The 24700-nt window shown below is 45.2% G+C and overlaps 2 protein-coding genes across 3 annotated transcripts in view; one reads left to right on the top strand and one right to left on the bottom strand.

The window, feature by feature from the left end:
* Window positions 1-4961, bottom strand: part of DXO (decapping exoribonuclease) — a 29003-nt gene extending 24042 nt beyond the window's left edge. Inside the window, exon 1 of one of the 2 annotated variants that reach the window (XM_040323087.1) lies at window positions 4861-4961. In XM_040323087.1, the coding sequence (XP_040179021.1) occupies window positions 4861-4879 (19 nt within the window). In that variant the 5' untranslated portion in view covers window positions 4880-4961. Of the gene's footprint in view, window positions 1-4814 lie in introns of both variants that reach the window. The other variant, XM_040323086.1, reaches the window with a different exon arrangement.
* Window positions 4962-5030: 69 nt separating this feature from the next.
* STK19 (serine/threonine kinase 19) lies at window positions 5031-16752 on the top strand. Its single transcript, XM_040323089.1, has 7 exons — window positions 5031-5137; window positions 6598-6749; window positions 7626-7771; window positions 10760-10995; window positions 12969-13066; window positions 13509-13656; window positions 16525-16752. Exons 2-7 carry the CDS (start codon window positions 6641-6643, stop codon window positions 16568-16570), a joined length of 783 nt encoding a protein of 260 aa, XP_040179023.1. The 5' UTR covers window positions 5031-5137; window positions 6598-6640; the 3' UTR covers window positions 16571-16752.
* Window positions 16753-24700: the final 7948 nt, after the last annotated feature.

The raw sequence follows: 24700 nt of genomic DNA, 5'->3' as shown, positions 1-24700 counted from the left end.
AAACAGATGGGAACCTTACCATACTTTCCTAGGAAGCAAATGCTGCATTCATTTTTTGCCCTTAAGATGGCCATGGCCAAAAATGCTAGGGGGGTGTTTTTCAAAGTTATTTCTCAACAAAATAAACCATAGAAACATGGGTGGATTGGGGGGGGGGGGGGGGGGGTATGCTTTGAATATTAGAAATTAATTAAATTGTGACAATGTCAATAGACGTCCTCCCCTTGGCGCACTGCGATCACCCGAGTCACTGGTCCCGGCCCCTTACCACCCGAGTCACTGGTCCCGGCCCCTTACCACCCGAGTCACTGGTCCCGGCCCCTTACCACCCGAGTCACTGGTCCCGGCCCCTTACCACGTGATCATCTGTCAGCCGATGACAGCTGATCATGTGATGTAAACAAAGTTGGGTAATATTTTTTTTTTTTCTCCTCATGCCAAAAGCGTGAAAAGTATATAGGTTATCCGTTAACTCAGCGGTTATCAACTTTCTCGATCTGGAAGGGCCTCAAGTGCGGCCCTCAACATCACTAAAGTGCCACACATTGCAGACATAATACAGGAGATTGTCAGAAAATGCAGACATGGTACAAGGGATGGTCAGAGACTGCAGACGTGGCACAAGGGATGGTCAGAGACTGCAGACGTGGCACAAGGGATGGTCAGAGACTGCAGACGTGGCACAAGGGATGGTCAGAGACTGCAGACATGGTACAAGGGATGGTCAGAGAATGCAGACATGGTACAAGGGATGGTCAGAGACTGCAGACATGGTACAAGGGATGGTCAGAGAATGCAGACATGGTACAAGGGATGGTCAGAGAATGCAGACATGGTACAAGAGATGGTCAAAGAACAGGGTGGATACAAATCAATAATATTTTTTTTTATTATTTAAATCTGATTTTTTTATTTTTAATCAAATTTATTTTAATAGAATTCTTTAGGGGTAAAAATCTATCTAAAGATAGTTTTATATTTAAGCTACATTCATAATTTAGTTTATTCAGCATGAAATTGAGCTTAGTCATGTAGCATGAGGCTGTATATTCTGCAATATTTAAATATTTAAAGCTGAAATAACGTGCACTGCATTGATACATTCACACAATTTCACATTCACACAATTTCACAGTTACAATGAGATAAAACAAAGTTCAGGAATATTCCTTTATCCCATTGTTGTGCAATTCTATGTACACTACAAATTGTATGATTGAACCGGTTCCGATATTGCTGTTTTACTAACCTGACAGCTTATTATTTTAAATTAGAAGCCTTAATTTTGTTTGCAAATATTAAAGCAGAGCTCCACCCTTAAGTGTAACTTCTGCTCATTGGAACCCCCCCCCCCCCCCGGTGTCACATTTGACACCTTTCAGGGGGAAGGGGGTGCAGATACCTGTCTAAGACAGGTATGCCCGATTCCGTAGGGAATCGGGCAGTGAAGCCGGAACGCTTCACTTCCTGAGTCCCTCACCAAGAATGGTGGTGGGGGCAGCAGAGAGACGAGCGATTGCTCTTCTTCTGCTGCAGACGTCGCTGGACTCCAGGACAGGTAGGTGTCCATATATCAAAAATCAGCAGCTGCAGTATTTGTAGCTGCTGGCTTTTAACATTTTTAAAACAGCAGAGCTCTGCTTTAAAGATTCTAACTACCAGCAAGAATAAGTCTGTACATTTACAGACCTGTCATTTCCGATCCATTATGGCAGCCCCTGTTAGCCGGCATCCACTCGCCGCCACGTCCCTCACCTTGTTGTGTCACTGCCGCATCACCAGCCATCCCATTATAGTGATTGGGACTGTCGATGAGTAAACAGCAAGTCAGAGGAGGAGGAGCAGATGCAGGACAGAGATGACAGTTGCTCTTTAAAATCTAGGATTTAAATCAAGCCTTTTTACTAGTGATTTAAAGCGACTTGATTTAAATCAAATCCACCCTGACAGAGACTGTGGACATGGTACAAGAGACTGTCAGAAACTGTGAACAGGCTTCAGTAGACAGTCAAAGACTGGAGACATATTACATTAAACTGCTAGAAATCTTTGTTATAAAAATGCAATTGGCAAACACAGATTAGTGTCTGGAGGGGTCATGAGAGCTGCACAAAAAGTACCAGAGGGCTGCATGTGGCCCCCAGCTAGGCACCAAGGCTTCAACGCTTTTGCTGACAGACTTCCAATTTTAATGCAAAAAAAAAAAATCATTTTTTGCCTAAAAATTGCTTATAGCACCGAAAACGATAGCAAGGCTGCAAAATAAAAATAAAAAAGACGGTGGTTAAAACTTTGATGGCACCACACATTTGTGTGAATGAAAACTTTTTTTTCAGTTTGATCTTTCGGGGCTGGGCCAATCACAAAGAGCAGCACGCTTCGCACATGCCCAGTAGGGCACCGGCTGAGTGATGGTTTCCCTTACCCAGGATGGCGGTGGCGGCAGCACCCGAGAGCCGATTGCAGAATTGGCTCGGGTGAAGACACCGCTGGATTCGTGGACAGGTACGTGTCCTAATATTAACCACTTAAGGACCGCCTCCTGCACACATACGTCGGCAGAATGGCACGGCTGGGCACAAGCACGTACAGGTACGTCCTCTTTAAGTGCCCAGCCGTGGGTCGTGGCGCGCGCGCGCCCGCGACCCGCTCCATGGCCGCGGGACCCGATCGGTCCCCGGAGCTGAAGAACGGGGAGAGCTGTGTGTAAACACAGCTTCCCCGTTCTTCACTGTGGCGCCGTCATCGATCGTGTGTTCCCTAATATAGGGAACCACAATCAATGACGTCACACCTACAGCCACACCCCCCTACAGTTATAAACACAAATGAGGTCACACTTAACCACTTCAGCGCCCCCTTGTGGTTAACTCCCAAACTGCAATTGTCATTTTCACAGTAAACAATGCATTTTTTGCTGTGAAAATGACAATGGTCCCAAAAACGTGTCAAAATTGTCCAAAGTGTCCGCCATAATGTCGCAGTCATGAAAAAAAAAAAAAAAAATAGTAAATCGCTGATCGCCACCATTAGTAGTAAAAATAAATTAATTAATTAATTAATTAATAAAAATGCAATAAAACTAGCCCCTATTTTGCAAACGGTATAAATTTTGCGCAAACCAATCGATAAACGCTTATTGCCAAAAATAGGTAGAAGAATACGTATCGGCCTAAACTGAGGAAAAACATTTTTTTTTATATGTTTTTGGGGGATATTTATTATAGCAAAAAGTAAAAAAGATTGCATTTTTTTCAAAATTGTCGCTATATTTTTGTTTATAGCGCAAAAAATAAAAACCGCAGAGGTGATCAAATACCAACAAAATAAAGCTCTATTTGTGGGGAAAAAAGGACGGCAATTTTGTTTGGGAGCCACGTCGCGCAACCGCGCAATGGTCAGTTAAAGCGACGCAGTGCAGAATCGCAAAAAACTGGCCAGGTCCTTTACCTGCCTAAAGGTCCGGGTCTTAAGTGGTTAAAAGTCGGCAGCTCCAGGATTTGTTTCTGAAGGAGCCTGGAGCTCCACTTTAACTACTGAGAGTCAAGTTTTCATTCAAAATATGGACCGTTTGTCTGTTTACATGCGTTTTTTGTCTGGTCTGTTTATTATTTTTAACTGAAGAATAAATAGGTTTTCGATCCGTTCCAAAAAACCGATGCGGACAGAAGCAGATGTAAATAGACGATCATTTGTTTACATTCGTTATCCATAGAGATGCATTAAAGTGGAGTTCCACCCGTAAATATAACATTACATCAGTAGTTTTAAAAAAATGTCATTAGTCCTTTAAGAAAAACAAAATTTTTTTTTTAGATGCCTTTAAAGTGTTGTTGCTAGGCAGAATAGTTAATCTTCCCTCTTCCTGCACCTAGGTGCTTAATGCTTCCTAACCTACACTGCACAGACTCCTGGGAATGTAGTGGGTGTAACTTTCCAGGAGTCTGTGCACTCCCCAGTCTCAAAGAATCATGTGACTTGGACAGTACAGGTGCTGAAACCTGATCTGACACTGCTTGTGCAGCACTGAGCATGTGCCAGATCTGCAAGGCTGAAATCCAGGAAGTCATACAGTCTGGCTTCATGATGCCCACACTTAAGATGGCCCCAGTCAATTTCTATTTTATAAAGTGTCTAAATGCTGTAACAACCTAACAAAACGGACCTTAGTTTACAGACTAACTTTACTAGAATACATTAAGCTTGTGTATTACAGGGGTATTTATATTTAAAAAGTGAAATTGTGGCCGGAACTCCGCTTTAATGTCAGTTTTTCATCCATCAACAGGTGGATGAAAAAAAATAGGATTTTTGTACTCACCGTAAAATCCATTTCTCTTCCGTTCATAGACGGACACAGCATCCTTTCTATCCTTCTCCTAAAGGGAAGCGGATATAACCCCACTGTCAAAGGATGCTGTGTCCGTCTATGAACGGAAGAGAAATAGACAAATGGTCGGCATGTGTGACAGGGACCAGCCCCACCGCAAGGCGGAATTCTCATTACGCCTTTCAATTCTGTACACCAACAAAACCTGATACCCCAAATCCTCCATGTTATAACCCTTTCCAGATCTTCAGTGTAGATCTGACCCCCTTCCTCCCCCCTATGCATCAGCATTGACTAGGATAGTGTCACCTCACTCATTACACAATTATTCCACACAATGAGAGTTCTGAGACCAAGCACAGCCAGGCACACAGGAAACACATCAGCAGCCATCATACATACTCTCCTATAAAACGGTGACAGGTTCTCTTTGTTCCCTATAATGGCTGTACCAAGCAGCTGCCCACCCACAGCCCGTATGTACCAATCTCCTGCCCTCCATCCCACCACCGACCGGTACCAAACCCCACCTTCTCCATTGTCCTCCATCCTTCTTCTGTTTATGTTTCACTTCTATCGTGACGTCTAAGAAGATGAGCCGGAAGTTTCTCCCACCACTAGAGAACCACTTCCTGCAACTGGTCTCCGCCACAGACTCCATTTTGTCGTCTCCTATTCCCGTAGCGTTCTATGGGGCTCTGGTCTCCAAGAACATGGCCGAATATACCGGGGCCGCTGTACTTCTAGGAGACATCTCCCACTGCTGAGCCGGGGAACACCGGAGAAGGTGTATAGGAGGAAGAGCTGGTAAGTGTTGGCTGTGGACGTGGAGTTTGGTTCTATTTTGTGTTTGTTTATATCTATTAAAACGAATTCTGTGATTGTTACAGGAAGACTTCCTTTCTACATAGAATATTATAGATACAATGTGTTCTCATACATTCTACTAGGTGTACTGTCATTATGGTCATCAGAATGTAGGTAATTGTTACTAGGGAATATATATATAATTAGGAAATATATACTCCATAAAGCTGTAGATCAGCCATTTTCAACCAGGGTGCATTGAGGTTTCTTCAGGGGTGCATTGGCTAAAAACCTAAAAATTCATAAAAAATTGTATACAAGCCAGCAGGTTAATCAAGCCTGCCTTTTAGTTACACAAAGCCATGGGTTTTCATTATGCACCATTGCGACTTTTTAGACACTTAGGGCCAGATCCACAGACAGAGTACGCCGGCGTATCTACTGATACGCCAGCGTACTTTCAAATTACCCGCGTCGTATCTTTAATTTGAATCCTCAAACCAAGATACGACGGCATCTAGGTTAGATCCGACAGGTGTACATCCTCGTACGCCTTCGGATCTAAGATGCAATACTTCGGCGTCCGCTGGGTGGCGTTCACGTCGTTTTCCGGTATGCAAATTAGCTATTTCCGACGATCGTTTTCCGGTATGCAAATTAGCTATTTCCGACGATCCACGAACATACGCGTGGCCGTCGCATTCTCTTACGTCGTCTCTAGTCGGCTTTTTCCGGGATATAGTTAAAGCTGCTATTTTGCGGCGTATAGTTAGACTTGCCATGTTAAGTATGGCCGTCGTTCCCACGTCGAAATTAGAATTTTTTTTTTTTTGCGTAAGTCGTCCGTGAATCGGGATGAACGTAATTCACGTCTAAGTTAAAAAAAATTAGGTCGTTGCGACGTCATTTAGCTCAATGCACGGCGGGAAATTTAGAAACGGAGCATGCGCAGTTCATTCGGCGCGGGGACGCGCTTCATTTAAATGAAACACGCCCCCTAATCGCCGATTTGAATTCCGCCGCCAGAAATACACTACGCCGCCGTAACTTACGGCGCAAAATCTTTGAGGATTCGAAAGAACGCCAGGTAAGGTACGGCGGCGTAGCGTATCTCTGATACGCTGCGCCGATCTATTTCTATGTGGATCTGGCCCTGGCATCCTAATGACCAATTAAGTGATCGGTTAATAAGGAGGCATCCTTGTTTGACCCTCCTCTGCCCCTCTCTCTCTCATCACTGGGGTGACATTAGCTGGCTGATGGAGAAGAGAAACATTGGAATACTAGTCAGTACCAGCGTGCAAAAGTGTATTTTCTTTCTAAATCGCCTCTAACGTTGGGTGTCCTACGTGTGGATGTTGCTGAATTGTGTGAAACTATTAGAATAGTTTTTACATTTTAGATCATAAAGTCTAAACTCTAACCCTCTGATTTTTTTTTTTTCTCTGTCTTTTTATCAGGATTCCTGATCTCTCTCTCTCTCTTACCCCTCTCCCTTCCCCCATGGACCGCAAGCGAAGGCTAATTAGCGAAACATTCAAAGTGAAGAAAAAGCGCGAGGAAAACTGCGTAACCAAAACGTATTCTAGCGCGCTGCCATCACCTTATCCAGGTAATGAAGGTGGCAGAAAACTTTACACCTACCTGGGCAAGGCATTATAGAGACACAGATGACAATGGCCCGGATTCAGGTAGATTTGCCCCTTATTTGCGGAGGCGCAGGGCAGCGTTTTTGCCCTGCGCCCCCGCAAATTTACTGCGCTACCCGCGATTCACGGAGCAGTAGCTCTGTAAATTGCGTGTGCGCTGTGTAAACTTGCCCTGCGTAAGGGCGCCTAATGTAAATGATCCCGTAGGGGGCGGGAATCATTTAAATTAGGCGCGCTCCCGCGCCGATCGTAGAGCGCATGCTCCGTCGGGAAACTTTCCCGACGTGCATTGCGGCAAATGATGTCGCAAGGACGTCATTTGCTTCAAAGTGAACGTGAATGGCGTCCAGCGCCATTCACAAATCACTTACGCAAATTACGTAAAATTCGAACGTCGCAACGCGGGAACGACGGGTATACTTTAGCATTGGCTGCCCATGCTATTAGAAGGGGCAGCCTTACGCTAAACACGCCGTACGGAAACAACGTAAATTGCGTACGCAGGGCTTGCGCAACATTGTGAATCGGTGTTGGTATACAATTTGCATACTATACACTGAGCACAATGGGAGCGCCCCCTAGCGGTCATCGCTAGAATGCAGCCTAAGATATGCGTGGCATAAGAGCCTTATGCCACGCAGATTTTAGGCTGCAGTCGGTGTTACGATGTTCCTGAATCAGGAGCATTCGTAACGCCGGGGCAAGTAAGCAATTGCGCTGTGTAACCTATGGTTACACAGGCGCAATTGCTACTTGAATCCGGGCCACTGAAAACTTTATCCAAACCTAAAGAATTTTTTTTTACTTTTAAATATATTTTCATTTTTTTTATTTACTAGATTTCACAGATAACCCCCAGGATGCTTTGCCATACCTGTGTGCTCTCTTCCCCCGCAAACTGTTTAACGACACTTTGCCGCCTATGTTTCTGCGCCATCAAATGTACAGCATCATACAGGACCGCACATCTGTAGACCGGCTGCTGGTGGGTAATTTCTCAAACTGTTTTTTTAAGAATTCTATCATCCTGTTTTTTGTTGGGTAGCTAGAGGTATACGGATCATAGATCTGGGCACTCAGACAAGGACTATTTTACTTGGCTTCAGCTAATCCTATAGAATTGTTACTAAAGCGGAGTTCCGGCCACAATTTCACTTTTTAAATATAAATACCCCTGTAATACACAAGCTTAATGTATTCTAGTAAAGTTAGTCTGTAAACTAAGGTCCGTTTTGTTAGGTTGTTACAGCATTTAGACACTTTATAAAATAGAAATTGACTGGGGCCATCTTAAGTGTGGGCATCATGAAGCCAGACTGTATGACTTCCTGAATTTCAGCCTTGCAGATCTCGCACATGCTCAGTGCTGCACAAGCAGTGTAATAGGTTTCAGATCAGGTTTCAGCACCTGTACTGTCCAAGTCACATGATTCTTTGAGACTGGGGAGTGCACAGACTCCTGGAAAGTTACACCCACTACATTCCCAGGAGTCTGTGCGGTGTAGGTTAGGAAGCTTAAGCACCTAGGTGCAGGAAGTGGGAAGATTAACTATTCTGCCTAGCAACAACACTTTGAAGGCATCTAAAAAAAAATGTTTTTTCTTAAAGGACTAATGACATTTTTTTAAAACTACTGATGTAATGTTATATTTATGGGTGGAACTCCACTTAACTTTAAAGCCCAATTGAACGTCCAGTTTAAATCGACCAAATACGTTTCACGTGCATCAAAACAAAAACTGTAAAGTTATGCAGTAGGTTTTCTTCAGAAAGCAGCCACAGCCTGACTAGAAAAGTCTGTCCCCTGCCAGCATGCTTTAGAGAAAGATCCTTGCTCCCTGTGTGGTCCCTCTGCAGTGGTCTGTCAAGCCTCCTGTTGAATCCGGCCTATAGCTCTGTGATCAGCTAAACTCATGTTCCGTGTTTATTAACCACTTCAGCCCAATGACCAGGCCATTTTTTTGCGGTTCGGCACTGCGTAGTTTTAACTGACAATTGCGTGGTCGTGTGACGTGGCACCCAAACAAAATTGGCGTCCTTTATTTCCCCACGAATAGAGCTTTCGTTTGTTGGTATTTGATCACCTCTACGGTTTTTATTTTTGGCACTATAAACAAAAAAAGAGCGTACATTTTTGAAAAAAAGCAATATTTTTAACTTTTTGCTATAATAAATATCCCCCCAAAAATATATTAAAAAAACATTTCTTCCTCAGTGTAGGCCGATACGTATTCTTGTACATATTGTTGGTAAAAAAAAATCGCAATAAGCGTTTATTGATTTGCGCAAGTTATAGGATCTACAAAATAGGGCATAGATTTATGGCATTTTTATTGTTTTTTTACTAGTAATGGCGGCGATCTGCGATTTTTATCATGACTGCGATATTTCGGCAGGCACATTGGACACTATTTTGGGACCATTGTCATTTTTACAGCGATCGGTGCTACAAAATGCTGTGTAAATGACACTGACAGGGAAGGGGGTTAACCACCAGGGGGCCATCAAGGGTTAAGTGTGTGTCCTAGGGAGTGATTCTAACTGTGTGCGGCTGGGCTACAAGTGACACCACAGAGATCACTGCTCCCCATGGCAGGAAGCAGAAGATCAGAGTCCTGTCACTAAGCAGAACATGGAATATGTATATCTACGTTAGGCAGTCGGCAAGTGGTTTAAAAGCTCTGTCTTTGACTCCAGCTTGTCAGACCTCTGCGGGGAGGTCAGTGCTTCCAAATAGGGAGAAAGGGTCTTTCTCTGCAGCATGCTGGCAGGGACCAGGCTTTTCTACTCAGGCTGTGGCTGCTTTCTATAGAAAACAAAGTTTGCATGCCTTTTTGTTGTGATGTACCTGGAATATTATTAGCTGTGCGGTCATGCAACACTGTATGCAAATTAATTTGATTTAATTTTCTTTTTCACACAAATAAAACTTTCTTTTGCTTGTATTTGATCACCACTGGGTTTAAAATATAATTTTTTTTGATATATATATATATATATATATATATATATATATATATATATATATATATATATATATATATATATATATATATACACACGGACCAATAAAAAAAAATAAAAAAATTCTCATTTCTGTTATAAACATATCCAATAAAATCAAATTTATAAATGATAATAATATACATTTAGGCCAAAATTTATTCCGCTACATGTGTTGGGTAAAAAAAATTAAAAATACCCAAAAAAGTATATAATAATTGGCTTGTGTGAAAGTTATAGCATCTACAAACTTTGATAGATATAATATATAACTTTTATTTATTTAAAAATCGATCAGTCCTAATGTACTGATGGTCTAGCTAATTTTTTGAGGCAGCCGAAAAATCGGTATTGTATCGGCCCAGAAAAAACGAAATCGGCCGCCCCTAATTATCACTGTAACAGCAATGCTTTGAACTGTCATGAATGGGTTACATTCATAACAGCTAGTTACTAGTGATCTATGATTGGCTACAGGTAATTACATATTACAGGGTGCTCTGAGTGGCCCAGTACCATGTGATAGCTGTGGGCCAATCACAGCATCACAATACTAGGCACAACTGTTATGAATGAAACCCATTCATAACTTTTGTGCTGATGCTGAGATCATGTAATCGCACCGCGATCAAAAGTGGCCTGTTACTGAGATTGGCAATCCGCTGTGTCGGATAGACACGGCATTCCCGGAAGTGGTGCGCATGTGGCAAGCGACATACAGGTACGTCGCCTGGCCTGCATCTGCCGCTCACCCAAAGTAAATCTACTGTGGGCAGGTAGGTATTGATTAAAGAGGAACTAAAAATACTTCCCTTGTTCCAATGGTCAAGTGCCCATAAGGGCCTTTGCAGGTATTGCCATCTTTTGCCCACGTTCTTGTGGGTGTTGGTCTTTGTATGATTTATTATAACTCTGTGACAGTCTGTACCCAGCATGCTTTGCTGTATGGGTCTTTTCCTTGTCTTTGCAGAGCACTTTACAGCAGAAGGGTGAGGTGTGCCTAATTCAGCCAGGCTTTGATCCTGACACCTATTTAGTAGCGATGAGCGAGGATTTGCGCTCAACAGTGCTCCGAAGCATTGATGAGAGTTCCAGAGCCGCCATTGTCCAGAAATTCCTGGACTCCAGCCTGTTCTCCTCTTCTAAGATCAGCTACAACCGAGAGGAAATGATGCAGAAACACCGCTTCAGTGACCGAGAGATCACGTAAGAGAACCAACATTGGTTTACATATGGAGAGTGACATTGGGATATAAGAATGCAAATATATATGTTTTTGATATTAAAAAGAGTTCATAACTCTTCCCACATATGAATATCCCTGTCTTAGGTAATTCAATCTCATAAAATCAATCCAAACTAACTGAGTTTACAGATATACATTTTTGGATTAAAGATGCAGTGCGTAATGGGATCTTTATTTCTCTATGCCAGCTGTTAATAAATGGTGGCCCGCAGTCCGAACACGGACCGAGCGACACTCCTGTCTTGACTGTTAGGCCTGTCAGTGTAGTGCCACATCTCTGCAGTCATTGGTTGCTGGGACCATGGGCATCCCAGTGACGGTGTGTGTATGCCCCATCCCCATGCTGCTGGCTGCTGCTCCCGGCTCTCACTCCCTGCTGGGCCGCCAGTTAAGGCGTGCCGTCACGTGTGCGTTCCCCCCACCCCCCCCCCTGCTGCTCGCGGCTCCCGGCTCTCATTGCTTGCCGGCCGGTATGATACCTCTTAGCTTCCTCCCCCCCTGCAGCTTGCCACCTCTGCTGGCTCCTGCTCTGAAGGTATGTGGGGCACCCTAAGGGGTACATTTTCTGTTATGGGTCATGCTGATGGGCATTGCAAAATGTGCCCATCAGAGTGCCCCTTAACATGTGCCCATCACACCTGATGTAAAGGGGCACTCTGATGGTGACACCATATTTAAGGGAGCACACGAATGAGAGACACCAGATGTAAGGGGGCCTTCTGATGCAGAAACCTGATGTAAGGTGGCACTCTAATGGGGACACCTAATATAAGGGGGTACTCTGATGGTGGCAACTGATTTATGGGGGTAGTCTAAATGGGGGTGCCCGATGTAATGAAGTACTCTGGTAGGGGCACCTGATGTAGGGGGAACACTATTGGGGACATTTACAAAGTGTTACCAGAATGTGTTGAGGAAACAAAAGCACCAGAGAGCGTGGCTTGCACCAAAAAAAGGAAAGTAGACACGTACAATCTTTCATGGCACAGACTTGAGATTCAGACCTCGGCCAGAAGAAAATTTTAGTGACTGGACCACCTTGAATTTTAATTCGATACCCCTGCTCTACGAATTTCTTGGATATGCTTCGCTTCCTAAGGAGGATGAGAGACTAATAATGTATTATGTACAGGGCTTTTTTTCCTCGGGCAATAGATGCAGGTACTCCCTCCTTCCATATCACCCCTTGTCTCCGTCCCCTACCCACCTACGAGCACCGTCCCTTGGATCCACCCCCTAGCCACCTTCCAGTACCACCCCTTTTGGAGAATACAGAACCAAGTAGTATGTATAGAATTTGATACTGATAACAAAAAAAGCTATAAAAATAGATCCCCTGCAGCCAACAATAGACCTGCCAAACAACAGTAGACTCACCCAGCAACAATCGAGCCGCCACAAAAATACCCTAATTCCAGTAACAATTGACCCTCCCAGCAATACTAGACCCTCCCCCCTCTCCCCCCACACAACAATAGATTCCCCCATAGATCTTCTAGCACACTCTAATACCCTCTGCCATTACATACATTCCGTGCTGGAGGTGCCAGAAATGCGTCCTGTCACCCCCGGGTTCCCAGCTGAAAAAAAAAAAAAGCCCTGATTATGTATAGAAATAGTTACAAAAATATAGTTTCTAACAATGTGTGTGTGTGTGTGTGTGTGTGTGTGTTTGTGTATATAGATTGTTTGTGCCCCCCCCCCCCCCCCCATGATTTCATTCCCATGTCGCATTCACTAGTTTATCGTGAGACTACAACTCCATATTAGATTTGAGTTTGCATTAGAATAGGGATGGTCAATGCTCTTAGGCTGTGTAGCACGTATACAGTGCAGTGTATGTAAAAAACAAAGCTCACGGGGGGGGCCTATTTTGTCTTTGGATTTGATGGTCATAAGGTTGATTGTGATTACAGTCATGCTTTTCTTACAGGCAGCTGGTCAATGCTGGACTGCTCACAGTGAAGGATGCTGGGAGTTGGTGGTTGTCGGTGCCGGGCACAGGGAAGTTTATCTCGCATTTTGTAAAAGGTCAGAATCCTGGTCTGTATAATTCTGCATCTGCACTCTTTCTTTTGCCTCTTCACCAAGATTACACAGTGAGGCAATGCAATGGGTAGTGATAAGTACAAAGACCTTTAACCACTTCAAAACCACATGCCGTCATATGACGTCCAAAAAGGGGATGTCTTATTCCGGGTGGACGTCATATGACGTCCTGTACTTTGTGCAGTGATATCTGAATGATGCCTGCACCTAGAGGCATCATTCAGATATCATTTGTCCAGCAATGTGCACGAGTGCTTCGGCTATCCGGAACTCTCCCTCCAGATTGGCTGAGACACAACCGTGGCGCCATTGGCTCCCGCTGCTGTCAATCCAAAGTCGGTTATAATTTTTATTTTATATGTACTATTTCCTTTTTAATTCCTTTACCAAAAGCTCAGAAATGTTCTTACTTTGTGTGTTTCAGGACGGAAGGCCCTTGTGTCTCAGATCAACAAATCGCGGTATAAAGAAGTCCTCCTCGTGGACCTCTCCACCCGCAAGCCTCCTTCTGCCCTACGCTTAGGGATGGAATATCACATTCATGACATTATAGGCGCGGGTCTTGTGGACTGGTGGGTGTTTAAAAATATACAGTACTGATGATGAAGATCTCTGACTCAATCTAGTCTTTCCGTTTGACTTCTTTGGAAGACAAAGAATGGAGATAACACTTCCGCAAACCCTAAAAATTTGGTTTCTCTGCCACTCTCTACTGAGCGTAAATAATACTCAACAACTGTGTGGCCTAAGGTCTTAATTAGAAAATAAAGTGCCGAAAACCAACACGCTTTGACACTTATGCACTCCTTTCTTCAGGGCTAATCTCTGTGTTAATTACCTAAAAGAAAAATAAACCTTAATGGGGCAGTCCAGCCTAAAATCTCAAAATCTACTTGCAGGCACAATTTAAGACTAACCTATCTAACCCTGGAAAGCAAAACTTGCTATACATACTTTTTCTGAAGCTCCAGCTGCGGAAGCTCTGTGCAGGACACAGCCAACAACGGCTGGGAAGTGACGTCACCCATCGATTTACAATGGGGCTTGTGTTTTCGCTGCCTCCTCTGCACCCTCCTTCACAGAGGAGCCGCCGCTGATAGCTCAGCATGACATTGGATCGGCTTCAGAAAAGATATGTATATCAAGTTTTGCTTGACAGGGTTTGATAGGTTAGTCTTCGATTGTGCTTGCATGTAGATGTAGAGATTTTAGATTTAGGCTGGACCCTCGAAAGCCTAACGCCGCGGTTAATGTCAGGCTGGCCCAAACCAACTATTTGCTACACTAACAGGTGTGCTTTATTAAAAGAGAAGTAAAGGTGCTTTTTGTTTAGTTTTTTTTATTAACCCATTGTATTTGGGTGGATGCAACATCGGACCGATGCTGCATCTGTTCCCCGGCGCTGCATCTGTTCCCCGGCGCCTCTGCACTGAGAACCGAGCGATCGAACATTGCCCATGTCTTGGTTCTCTCAGCTCCCCGAGCGGAGAGCTGCTGTCTTGTCAATCAGGAGCTCTCCGCTCTGCTCCTCCACGCTCATTGGAGTGCTGATCTGTGGAGGGGTGGGGATCAGTCATCTCAGGCTCTCAGCGGCCCGCTGAGAGGCTGAGATGGGCATCATTCCAGGCACCTGGTGGATCCAGACTTGCAGTGCCTGGACTGATTACAGTAATGTCAACAGAGAGTGCGACTTCAGACAAAGCGGGACACAGGAGTGCAAAACGAATTGCAGTCCTGTGACCCATAGGAGAAGCCCAGCCAAATGAGCTCAGGCTGGACTTCTCCTTTTTAACTGTATGTATCATCAGCTACAGCAGGGATATGCAATTAGCGGACCTCCAGCTGTTGCAAAACTACAAGTCCCATCATGCTTCTGACTCTGGTGTCATGCTTGTGGCTGTCAGAGTCTTGCTATGCCTCATGGGAATTGTAGTTCTGCAACAGCTGGAGGTCCGCTAATTGCATATCCCCGAGCTACAGTATATAGCTGTGTGTTCCAGTAGTAGGACGGAGGGAAACAGTCATGCTGATTGCTGCTCAGCCATTCATAAGGAACTTTGTTTTCTATAAATGAATACAAAGCTTCCTCTGATTAGCTGAGGAGGAGAGGCGGGCAGATGATGTCACAATCAGAGGTAGCTTTGTATTCATTCATAACCACCCGGGAATGGAAAGAAAACAAATGCAGCCACCACTAAGAATTGGTAAGCTGCAATATATTAAATGTTTGCTTTTGGGTCTATAACTGCTTAAGACCCCTTTCACACTGAGGGCGTTTTGCAGGCGCTATAGCGTTAAAAATAGCGCCTGCAATCCACCCTTAAACTGCTGCTCTATTCACTTCAGTGTGAAAACCCGAGGGCTGTCACACTGGAGCGGTGCGCTGACAGGGCGTCAGAAAAAGTCCTGCCAGCAGCTTCTTTGGAGCGCATTAGCAGCGGTGAACTCACGGCTGCTATTTCGCTGCTACTCATTGAAATCAATGGGCAGCGCCGCGGTACCACCGGCAATACGCCTCTGTAGCAGCGCATTGTTGGCGGTATTAACCCTTTCTCGGCCGCTAGCGGGGGTTAAAAGCGTCTTGCTAGCGGTGGAAATGCGCCGCAAATCCGACAGTAAAACCGCTGTATTTTACTGTTCGTTGGGCGGTGTGAAAGGGGTCTTAAGCAACAGTGCCAAGAAATGGACCATTGAGGGATAACTTGCACTCTTTGTCAAAGACAACTTGAAAGCCTGAGATATTTCCTGCTGGTCTGTGAGAATAATTGGCCTTATTAATTCGCGTGATTAGGCCCAGTCTTCGAATACATGAAGCAGGTTTTTGCAGATGGAATCGCCTGTGATTATGGTCTAGCTGCGGTCACTCTTCTGTTGTGAATGAATGGCAGGCTGTGGCTGTCTGCGGGTAAATGAACATGCAGCAGTGACCTGCGACTAAGAGCAGATGATCGTTGCTGGACTAAAATAAAAAATGCATCTAGGCTTGGACATCCATCCCTAACACACGGATACACGTGGATAGTGACAGCTCCTCTCAGCCAGTTGTCACTTTTGTACAGACTAAGTGGCCGCCACTCTTTGTATACATCTTTGTATTCAGTAAATATTGCAAGGATCAAACCAAAAGTATAAAGCAATCAATCCAAAAAATATTGTAATAAAGTCAAATGAACTCACAATGAAATCTGCCTGCTATGGGGGTATTGTGCTTTTATTGAATAAGCACATACTGTATGTGTCTGTCCTACAGGTTGGCAAGTGTTCTGTGGGGCAAACTGCACCAATATAATGGCCACTTTTATTTTAAGTACTTTTATGTAGGTGTTTTGGTACAACTTATCTGCAAAACCCACATAAGCTTTCAATTATGGGTAAATAAGGAACAATCCAGGTTTATTTTTTTATTTTTTTCTCTCTCATATTTTATTGTTCTCTTTCAGCATTCCTACAGCGTCTGGGATGCTTCTTCGCCTATCGGACAATTAGCGCCTTCACCCCTACGTGCCTTCAGAATCAAATCCATAGTTCTCCTGTTGTATTAATTCCTGAGCTGGACCCTGGGACCCCCTGTGCACACGCTGTACTTCACATGCCACAAATCTCCAAATCAATCTGTGCCATTTTTATGTCTATATGTAATTATAATAAATAATTATTTATTTAAGTTATCCAAAGTCTCTTCTGCAAGTTTCTTCCTACATAATGTACATGAAGTCTTGTGTTTGGCCCTTTGGACCCTTTACCAGTTTTGTGTTTCTCTATGTTCAGTAGTAGTAGTAGTATATTGTGAATGGAGCTTTAAAGTGGTTGTAAAGGTTCGTTTTTTTCACCTTGATGCATCCTATGATAGAAAACCTAGCAATGACTGCCCCCCCGTTTTACTTACCTGAGCCCGTTCAGCCGCTGCGCTCGCCCCCGCATCCTCTTCTCCACTCAGTCTGGCCGTTGATTGGATGCATTTATAGCAGGGCAGCCATTGACTCGTACTGCTGTCAATCACATCCAATGACGTGGCATGCCGGGGGGGCGGGGCCGAGTTATACAGTCGGCGGCTATAGCCGTCGGCTGTATCACGGGAGCGCGCCCTCAAGAACTTAACCCCATGGGAGAGAGCTCCCATGAAGGGGGTTAGTTCTTACGGGGAGGAGCCGAGACAGCCGCCAAGGGATCCCAAAAGACCAGGATCAGGCCACTGTGTGCAAAATGAGCTGCACGGTGGAGGTAAGTATAACATGGATATTTTTTTTATAAACGGGAACCATTAGTGTCCCTTTAAGCTCTGGAGCAACTGCTTATGCAACTGAACAGTCTATTTTCCTTTAGTAAATCAACCCCTAAGGCCTTGTACACACGGTCGTTCCAAGAATTTCGGGGCTCAGGTAAGTAAAATGGGGGGGGGGGGGGGATGCATTAAGGTGAAAAAACACGAGGGTTTACAACCCCTTTAATTTAGATCAGCATCAGAATTGTGTTGGCAGTAAAACAGGTTCAGCTTGATGGCCAACCAGCTCCCTGCATTGCTGCATATTTTAGTGATATCAATAGTGTCTTCATGGGCTGTGTATCAGCCTAGCATACAAACTGCCCCAGGAGTGAATGTCAGTATTATGAGTATTATGCTAGGAATCTGTTAAAGGGAATTTCCATTTCTGTATGTCAGCTCTGTGGCCTTAAGAATTGTTCTGTTGTCCTAATAGAAAAGGAACCGATCCTTTTCAATATGAACGCATTAACCACTTGCCGACAGACGCACGTATATAAACAACACGTCAGCAAGTGGTTATTAGAATACTATGGTTGCAGCTGCAGCCATAATCTTAGGCCGGGTACTCACGACCAAACATGTATGGTGAAAGCGGTCCGTCGGACCGTTTTCACCATACATGTCTGCCAGAGGGCTTCTGTACGATGGTTGTACACACCATCGTACAGAAGTCCGCGCGTAAACAATACGCGGGGCGTGTCCGCGGTGTCGCCGCGTCGATGACGCGGTGTCGCCGCGACAATGACGCGGCGACGTGGGCGGCCCGCCTTTAAAATGCTTCCACGCATGCGTCGAAGTCATTCGACGCATGCGAGGGACGGCGGGCGCCTGGACATGTACGGTAGGTCTGTACTGACGACCGTACATGTCCGAGCGGGCAGGATTCCAGCGGACTGTTTTAAAACAAGTCCAGGAATATTTGTCCACTGGGAAAAGGCCCGGCGGGCAAATGTTTGCTGGAATTCGGCCCGCTCGCGCCCACACACGACCAAACATGTCTGCTGAAACTGGCCTGCGGACCAGTTTCAGCAGACATGTTTGCTCGTGAGTATGGGGCCTAAGTGTTGTATTTTTTCAGCCGTCGATTGGCTGTTCTGTAAAAGTGTTCTGGGTGGCTTTATAGCCAATCAATCACTTTTCCTGGTGCCTCCATGGCAGCATACCAATGGTCATGGCTCCGCCCCCGACCGACCCACAGGACCACTTAACTCTCTATAAAAAAAAAGGAGTTGTTCCCCCCCCTCAGGCATTCTTAGTAACTAGTCTTCAGAACTTATAGAATAACATAAAAGGGAGGGAGTATACTGCCATGGGTAGGCACCAGGAAAGGAAAATTACGGAAAGGTAAGTATTCAATTTTCCGTTTTACAGAGCATGTGGCCCCCCTACAGTGGTTCCTGTAGGGGGCGGCTTCCCACAAAGGAGATGGAGGAACATTTTTTTTTTCCCCCTATTCCTCTGTGGCGGATGATCCCAGACGGGGGGGGGTGTGGTCTAAGAAACCTGTAAGAGGCTGAAAGCTGCTTCTCCTGGATGGTGCACGAAATAGTAACATTTAGGATCCATTCACACCTATGCATGTTGCTTTTGAGCGTTTCTGCAGTGCTTTTTGCAGGATTTTAACCACGATTTTACTGCAACTTTGGTTCTGATGCCGCATACACACGATCGGTTTTCCCTTTTGCAAAAAGTCAGATGTGAGCTTTTAGATGGGAATTCCGACCGTGTGTATGCACCATCTGACTTTTTCTGTCACAATTTCCGCCAGCAAAAGTTTGAGAGCAGGTTCTCTATTTTCCCGACGAAAAAAATTCATAGCTGAAAAACCGTTCATCTGTATGGAATTCCAACGCGCAAAAAAACACACATGCTCAGAATCAAGCAGAAGAGCCGAACTGCCTATTGAACTTTATTGATCTCAGCTTGTCGTACGTGTTGTACGTCACCGCGTTCTTGATGGGCGGAATTTGGTGTGACCGTGTGTATGCAAGACCAGCTTGAGCGGAATTCGTCGGAAAAACCGACCGTGTGTACACGGCGTAAGACTTCATTACCTGTGTTTCTACAGGTAGGGCAGTGCATTGAAATGAATAGACTGCCCTACCTGCAGAACGTGGATCAAACAAGTGTGAACGTAGGCTCATTGCCCAACGCAGTCCCAACACATAGACATAGCAATTTCCCTTATGTCCCATTGTGATGGAGTTGATAAAATGATTATTTTATGTGTATGTTATCTTTCTCTTCTAACCACTCAAATATTGTTCTTCTTTATTATTTTTTTATTTATTAATTTATTTTCTTTCTTTTATCATTTTTATTATTATTTTCCTTTCTTGTTGCGATATATGTCTTGGTGACCATGTGAGAAACAGTAGTATTTTCCTTGACTGAGAATTATGACGGAGGTATTCAAAATGAGGAACAGATGTTTCTTCCACTCTCCACTCCTTACCCCCTCCTTTCTGCCCCTCCCACCGTGCAATGAAAGATGGCCCCCATATCCTGGAATGTTGTCTCGTGGCAAGGAACAGATGTCGACAGGAAAAAGACCATATACAGATGAACCAATCATATACACACATATGTGATGATGTTTGCTTATGTCACTTTTTTCATATAAGGGGCAGTAACTGGAATAAAAGGCCTGTTGTTGTTTTTTTTGTGCGTGTACTCGAGAGAGGAGCCGGACTGCAGGGGTTGGGAGTAGGCAGGTCTCCCCCAGAGGCAATCTGCCACCTTTCTCCATGCCCCGGGTGGCCATGGCGGGTGTGTGAGGGGGTCCTCCCACATAGCCTGCCCTACCTGCTCCGCTTTGAAGCCCAACGGGGCAGAGGGACTCCCTATAAGGGAGTGAGAGGATCTAGCCCGCTCAACCACCCCCGTTAGTCCTTCGCCTCTCTTTTTAGAGACCGCGTGGTCAAAGTGCGTGCATGTTAACCCAATTTCGAGTGCGTGTGTAAGTGTGGTGGTTTTTGTGGGAGGGGGGTGGGCGTACTAAGCGCAGGCTTACCTTGCATAGCACACCCACCGGGAGCCGGGCTGAGACCACCAAACTCAATTCACATGTAGCCGAGACCGGGATAAAAGGCCTGTTGATGGGGAAGAGCTCATACTGACCAGTGTGTCCCAGTGTGATTCTTTTCACATGCATGCATGCATTCACATTATCATAGATTTGGATCAGAGGCAGATTAGAAAAGCATCCTGGAATTGGACCAGGGAATCTATTACACTATTGTTTCAGTTCATACCAATGACTGTATGCAGGAAAAAGGGACATGTTGCCTTTTTTTTTTTGTGGTGTGTTCAGGCTTTGATGCATTGCAACACACAGAATTATGCCCCGTACACAGGATCAGAAATTCCAACAGCAAAAGTCCAATTTGAGCTTTTGAACGGAGATGCCAACCGTGTGTATGCTCCATCGGACTTTTGCTGTCGGAATTTCCGCCAACAAAAGATTGAGAGCTGCTTCTCAATTTTTCAGACGGAAAAAAATCCTATTGTCTGTAGCAATTCCGACACGCAAAATTCTGACGCATGCTCGGAAACAATTCGAAACATGCTTGGAAGCATTGAACTTCATTAACTCGGCTCGTCGTAGTGTTGTACGTCACCGCGTTCTTGATGGACGAAAGTTCAGAGCACTTTTGTGTGACCGTGTGTATTCAAGTCAAGCTTGAGCGGAATTCCGTCAGAAAAACCATCCAAGGTTTTTCCAACGGTAAATCCGATCGTGTTTACGCGGCATTAGGGGGTGAAAAAAAAAAAATGTGATACGTTGGTAAAATGTGTGCACAGCGCACATCAGTGTGGGTTTTTCAGAGAATGAGACCCCTATCTGAAAGAAGGGCAAAACTCTGGTGTAAGTGACACAGATGGAATAAAATGTGTGTATATACGCCATAATTTATTATTATTATCATTATACAGCATTTTCAAGGGGGTGTGGCAGGGGGCGTGTCCAATGCCTACATATGTTTGCAAGTAGGTGTCCCTCATTCCCATCTCAAAACGTTGGGAGGTATGGTGACCTCATTGTCATGTATAAGAAACCAGTGGTGAGATGATTTGATCTTTGTGACATGGTGCATTATCATGCTGGAAGGATCCATCAGAAGATGGGGACACTGTAGTCATCAAGGGATGGACATGGTCAGCAACAATACTCAGGTAGGCCGTGGTGTTTAACCACTTCAGCCCCGGAAAAATTGACCCCCTTCCCGACCAGAGTACTTTTGTGCGATACGGAACTGCGTCGCTTTAGGTGACAATTGCACGTCTGACGTTGCACCCAAACAAATTTTTTATTTTTTTAGCTTTTTGCTATACTAAATATCCCCCAAAAAATATATAAAATAAAAACACACATTTTTTTTCTCAGTTTAGGCAGATATATATTCTTTTACATATTTTTGGTAAAAAAATCTCAATAAGCGTTTATTGATTGGTTTGTGCAAAAGTTATAGCGTCTACAAAATAGGGGAGAGATTTATAGCATTATTTTATTTTTTTATTAGTAATGGCGGCGATCTGAGATTTTTATTGTGATTGCGACATTATGGCGGACACATCGAACACTTTTGACACTATTTTGGGACCATTGTCATTTATACAGCGATCAGTGCTATAAAAATGCACTGATTACTGTGTAAATGACACTGGCAAGGAAGGGGTTAAACACTAGGGGGCAATGAAGGGGTTAAGTGTGTCCTAGGGAGTGATTCTAACTGTGGGGGGATGGGTTACCACTGACATGACAGAGATCACTGCTCCCAATGACAGGGAGCAGTAGATCACTGTCATGTCACTAGGCAGCTCCGTGACACGATTGCGGGCCGCCGGCGGACATCGAATCCGTGGGTCCCGGAGGCACGGTTATGGCGCACGCAGCGGGCACGCGCGCGCCCCCACTAAGCCGCGATTTAAAGGGGACGTACCTGTATGCCTGCCCCCTTGCTGTGAGTGACAGGTTATTTACATATCTCATGCACTAGCCTGGAGATAGGCATTATTTTTTAATTCTCACCCCACTCCTTTTCTGAAGTCATGTGGTTACTTTTCTGGATTTTGACTGGATGTTAGTGATCATAGCAGAATTTAGTGTAAGGAATACACAGGAAAAAATGCATGTTAACAAGGGGAGTGAAGAGGAGGGCGGGGAGTCTACTGACTCCACCCACAGAGCTCCAGACAACAGATCCACCCACAGAATCTGCAGTTTTTCAGTTCTCATAACAGACGGAGGGGAGACATTTGACAGGTAAGGATACATGCAGGAGGCATCTATATCCTTATAGGTCAGCACTATGGCAGTAGTTACAACCCCTTTAAGGGGGCAAATCCTTCCGGGGCTGAAGTGGTTAAATGATGGCAGGTGTGTACTGACTCCTATTTAACATGAGTTTGAATGTGATTGCTTAAAGCGGAGGTCCGGCTTAAAAAATAAATTACATAAAAGTCAGCAGCTACAAACACTGTAGCCCCTGACTTTTAATAAGGACACTTACCTGTCCAGGGTGCCCGCGATGTCGATAGCCGAAGCCCCCACAGCCATCCTTGGTGAGGGAATCAGGAAGTGAAGCGTTGCGGCTTAACTGCCCGATTCCCTACGGCGCATGTGCGAGCCACGCATCGCTTTGTGAATGGGCGGATGTCTCCTGGGACACACACAAGGTCCCAGAAGACATCGCTCCCCATTTCCCAGGAGGCAGTGCGACGAGGAGAAGAAAGAAGACCCACCATGGATGAGGAAGTGGCAGATTAGGAGATCTGCCTAGTAAGGATGAGCTCCGGCGTGTTCGCATAGAACACGTGCAGAGCCCGCCAGGAAGTGAGAACGGCGCTGTGCTAATCACAGCCAGGGAGACATTGTCCCGATGCTCGGCTGCAGGGATCGTGAAATGTCTCCCTGGCTGTGATTAGCACAGCACTGTGCTCACTTCCTGGCGGGCTCTGCACGTGTACCATGCGAACACGCCGGAGCTCATCCTTACTGCCTAGTAACAGACACTTCTGGTAAGTAACTTTTATTTTTTTCATATTTTTTGTAGCCTTTTTGGCTATTTTTTTTTGTTTTAGGGTGGACCTCTGCTTTAATTCTGAATACAGCTTCATCCCCACTTACAAGGCTGGATTCACACCTACATGGGCGTCCGCTCCAAAGGGCAAGGGGTTTCGTTTGCCCCCCCCCCCTGGAATCGCCAGGGAGAGCCAGGAGCAGGGCCAAACTGGCCCTGGGGCCAATTTAAGCGGTGACTGCAGCGCTTCCCTCCCCTCTAGTTGTCCCCTATTTAGAGTGCCTGTCCATCTTCTGGAATAAAACCCATTTGGCCCTCATTCCAAAAGATTCCTCTTTTAGATCTGAAATAAATATACTGTCAATATAGTGTAGTGTTTCAGTCAAGGGAAAGGGGTGCTGTGTAATGTAAAGGGGTCCAGTGATGCAGGGTGCTGTATAATGTAAAGGGGTCCAGTGATGCAGGGTGCTGTGTAATGTAAATGGGTCCAGTAATGCAGGGTGCTGTGTAATGTAAAGAGGGCCAGTGATGCAGGATGCTGTGTAATGTAAAGGGGGACAGTGATGCAGGGTGCTGTGTAATGTAAAGGGGTCCAGTGATGCAGGGTGCTGTGTAATGTAAAGGGGTCCAGTGATGCAGGGTGCTGTGTAATGTAAAGGGGGACAGTGATGCAGGGTGCTGTGTAATGTAAAGGGGTCCAGTGATGCAGGGTGCTGTGTAATGTAAAGGGGTCCAGTGATGCAGGGTGCTGTGTAATGTAAAGGGGGACAGTGATGCAGGGTGCTGTGTAATGTAAAGGGGTCCAGTGATGCAGGGTGCTGTGTAATGTAAAGGGGGCCAGTGTTGCAGGGTGCTGTGTAATGTAAAGGGGTCCAGTGATGCAGGGTGCTGTGTAATGTAAAGGGGTCCAGTGATGCAGGGTGCTGTGTAATGTAAAGGGGTCCAGTGATGCAGGGTGCTGTGTAATGTAAAGAGGGCCAGTGATGCAGGGTGCTGTGTAATGTAAAGGGGTCCAGTGATGCAGGGTGCTGTGTAATGTAAAGGGGGACAGTGATGCAGGGTGCTGTGTAATGTAAAGGGGGCCAGTGATGCAGGGTGCTGTGTAATGTAAAGGGGGCCAGTGATGCAGGGTGCTGTGTAATGTAAAGGGGGCCAGTGATGCAGGGTGCTGTGTAATGTAAAGGGGGCCAGTGATGCAGGGTGCTGTGTAATGTAAAGGGGGCCAGTGATGCAGGGTGCTGTGTAATGTAAAGGGGTCCAGTGATGCAGGGTGCTGTGTAATGTAAAGGGGGCCAGTGCTGCAGGGTGCTGTGTAATGTAAAGGGGGCC

Source organism: Rana temporaria, chromosome 9 (genome assembly GCF_905171775.1).
Source record: "Rana temporaria chromosome 9, aRanTem1.1, whole genome shotgun sequence".
Lineage (NCBI taxonomy): Eukaryota > Metazoa > Chordata > Amphibia > Anura > Ranidae > Rana > Rana temporaria.
Note: the sequence above shows the minus strand (reverse complement) of the source record. Positions and strands in the feature narration are given on the sequence as shown.

Excerpts from the sequence above, each read along its gene's own strand:
- STK19 (XM_040323089.1), top strand. The coding sequence starts at position 6,641 with ATGGACCGCAAGCGAAGGCTAATTAGCGAAACATTCAAAGTGAAGAAA. Across the intron at positions 10,996-12,968 it reads TTCAGTGACCGAGAGATCAC|GCAGCTGGTCAATGCTGGAC; the intron begins GTAAGAGAACCA and ends CTTTTCTTACAG. Across the intron at positions 13,657-16,524 it reads GGCGCGGGTCTTGTGGACTG|CATTCCTACAGCGTCTGGGA; the intron begins GTGGGTGTTTAA and ends GTTCTCTTTCAG.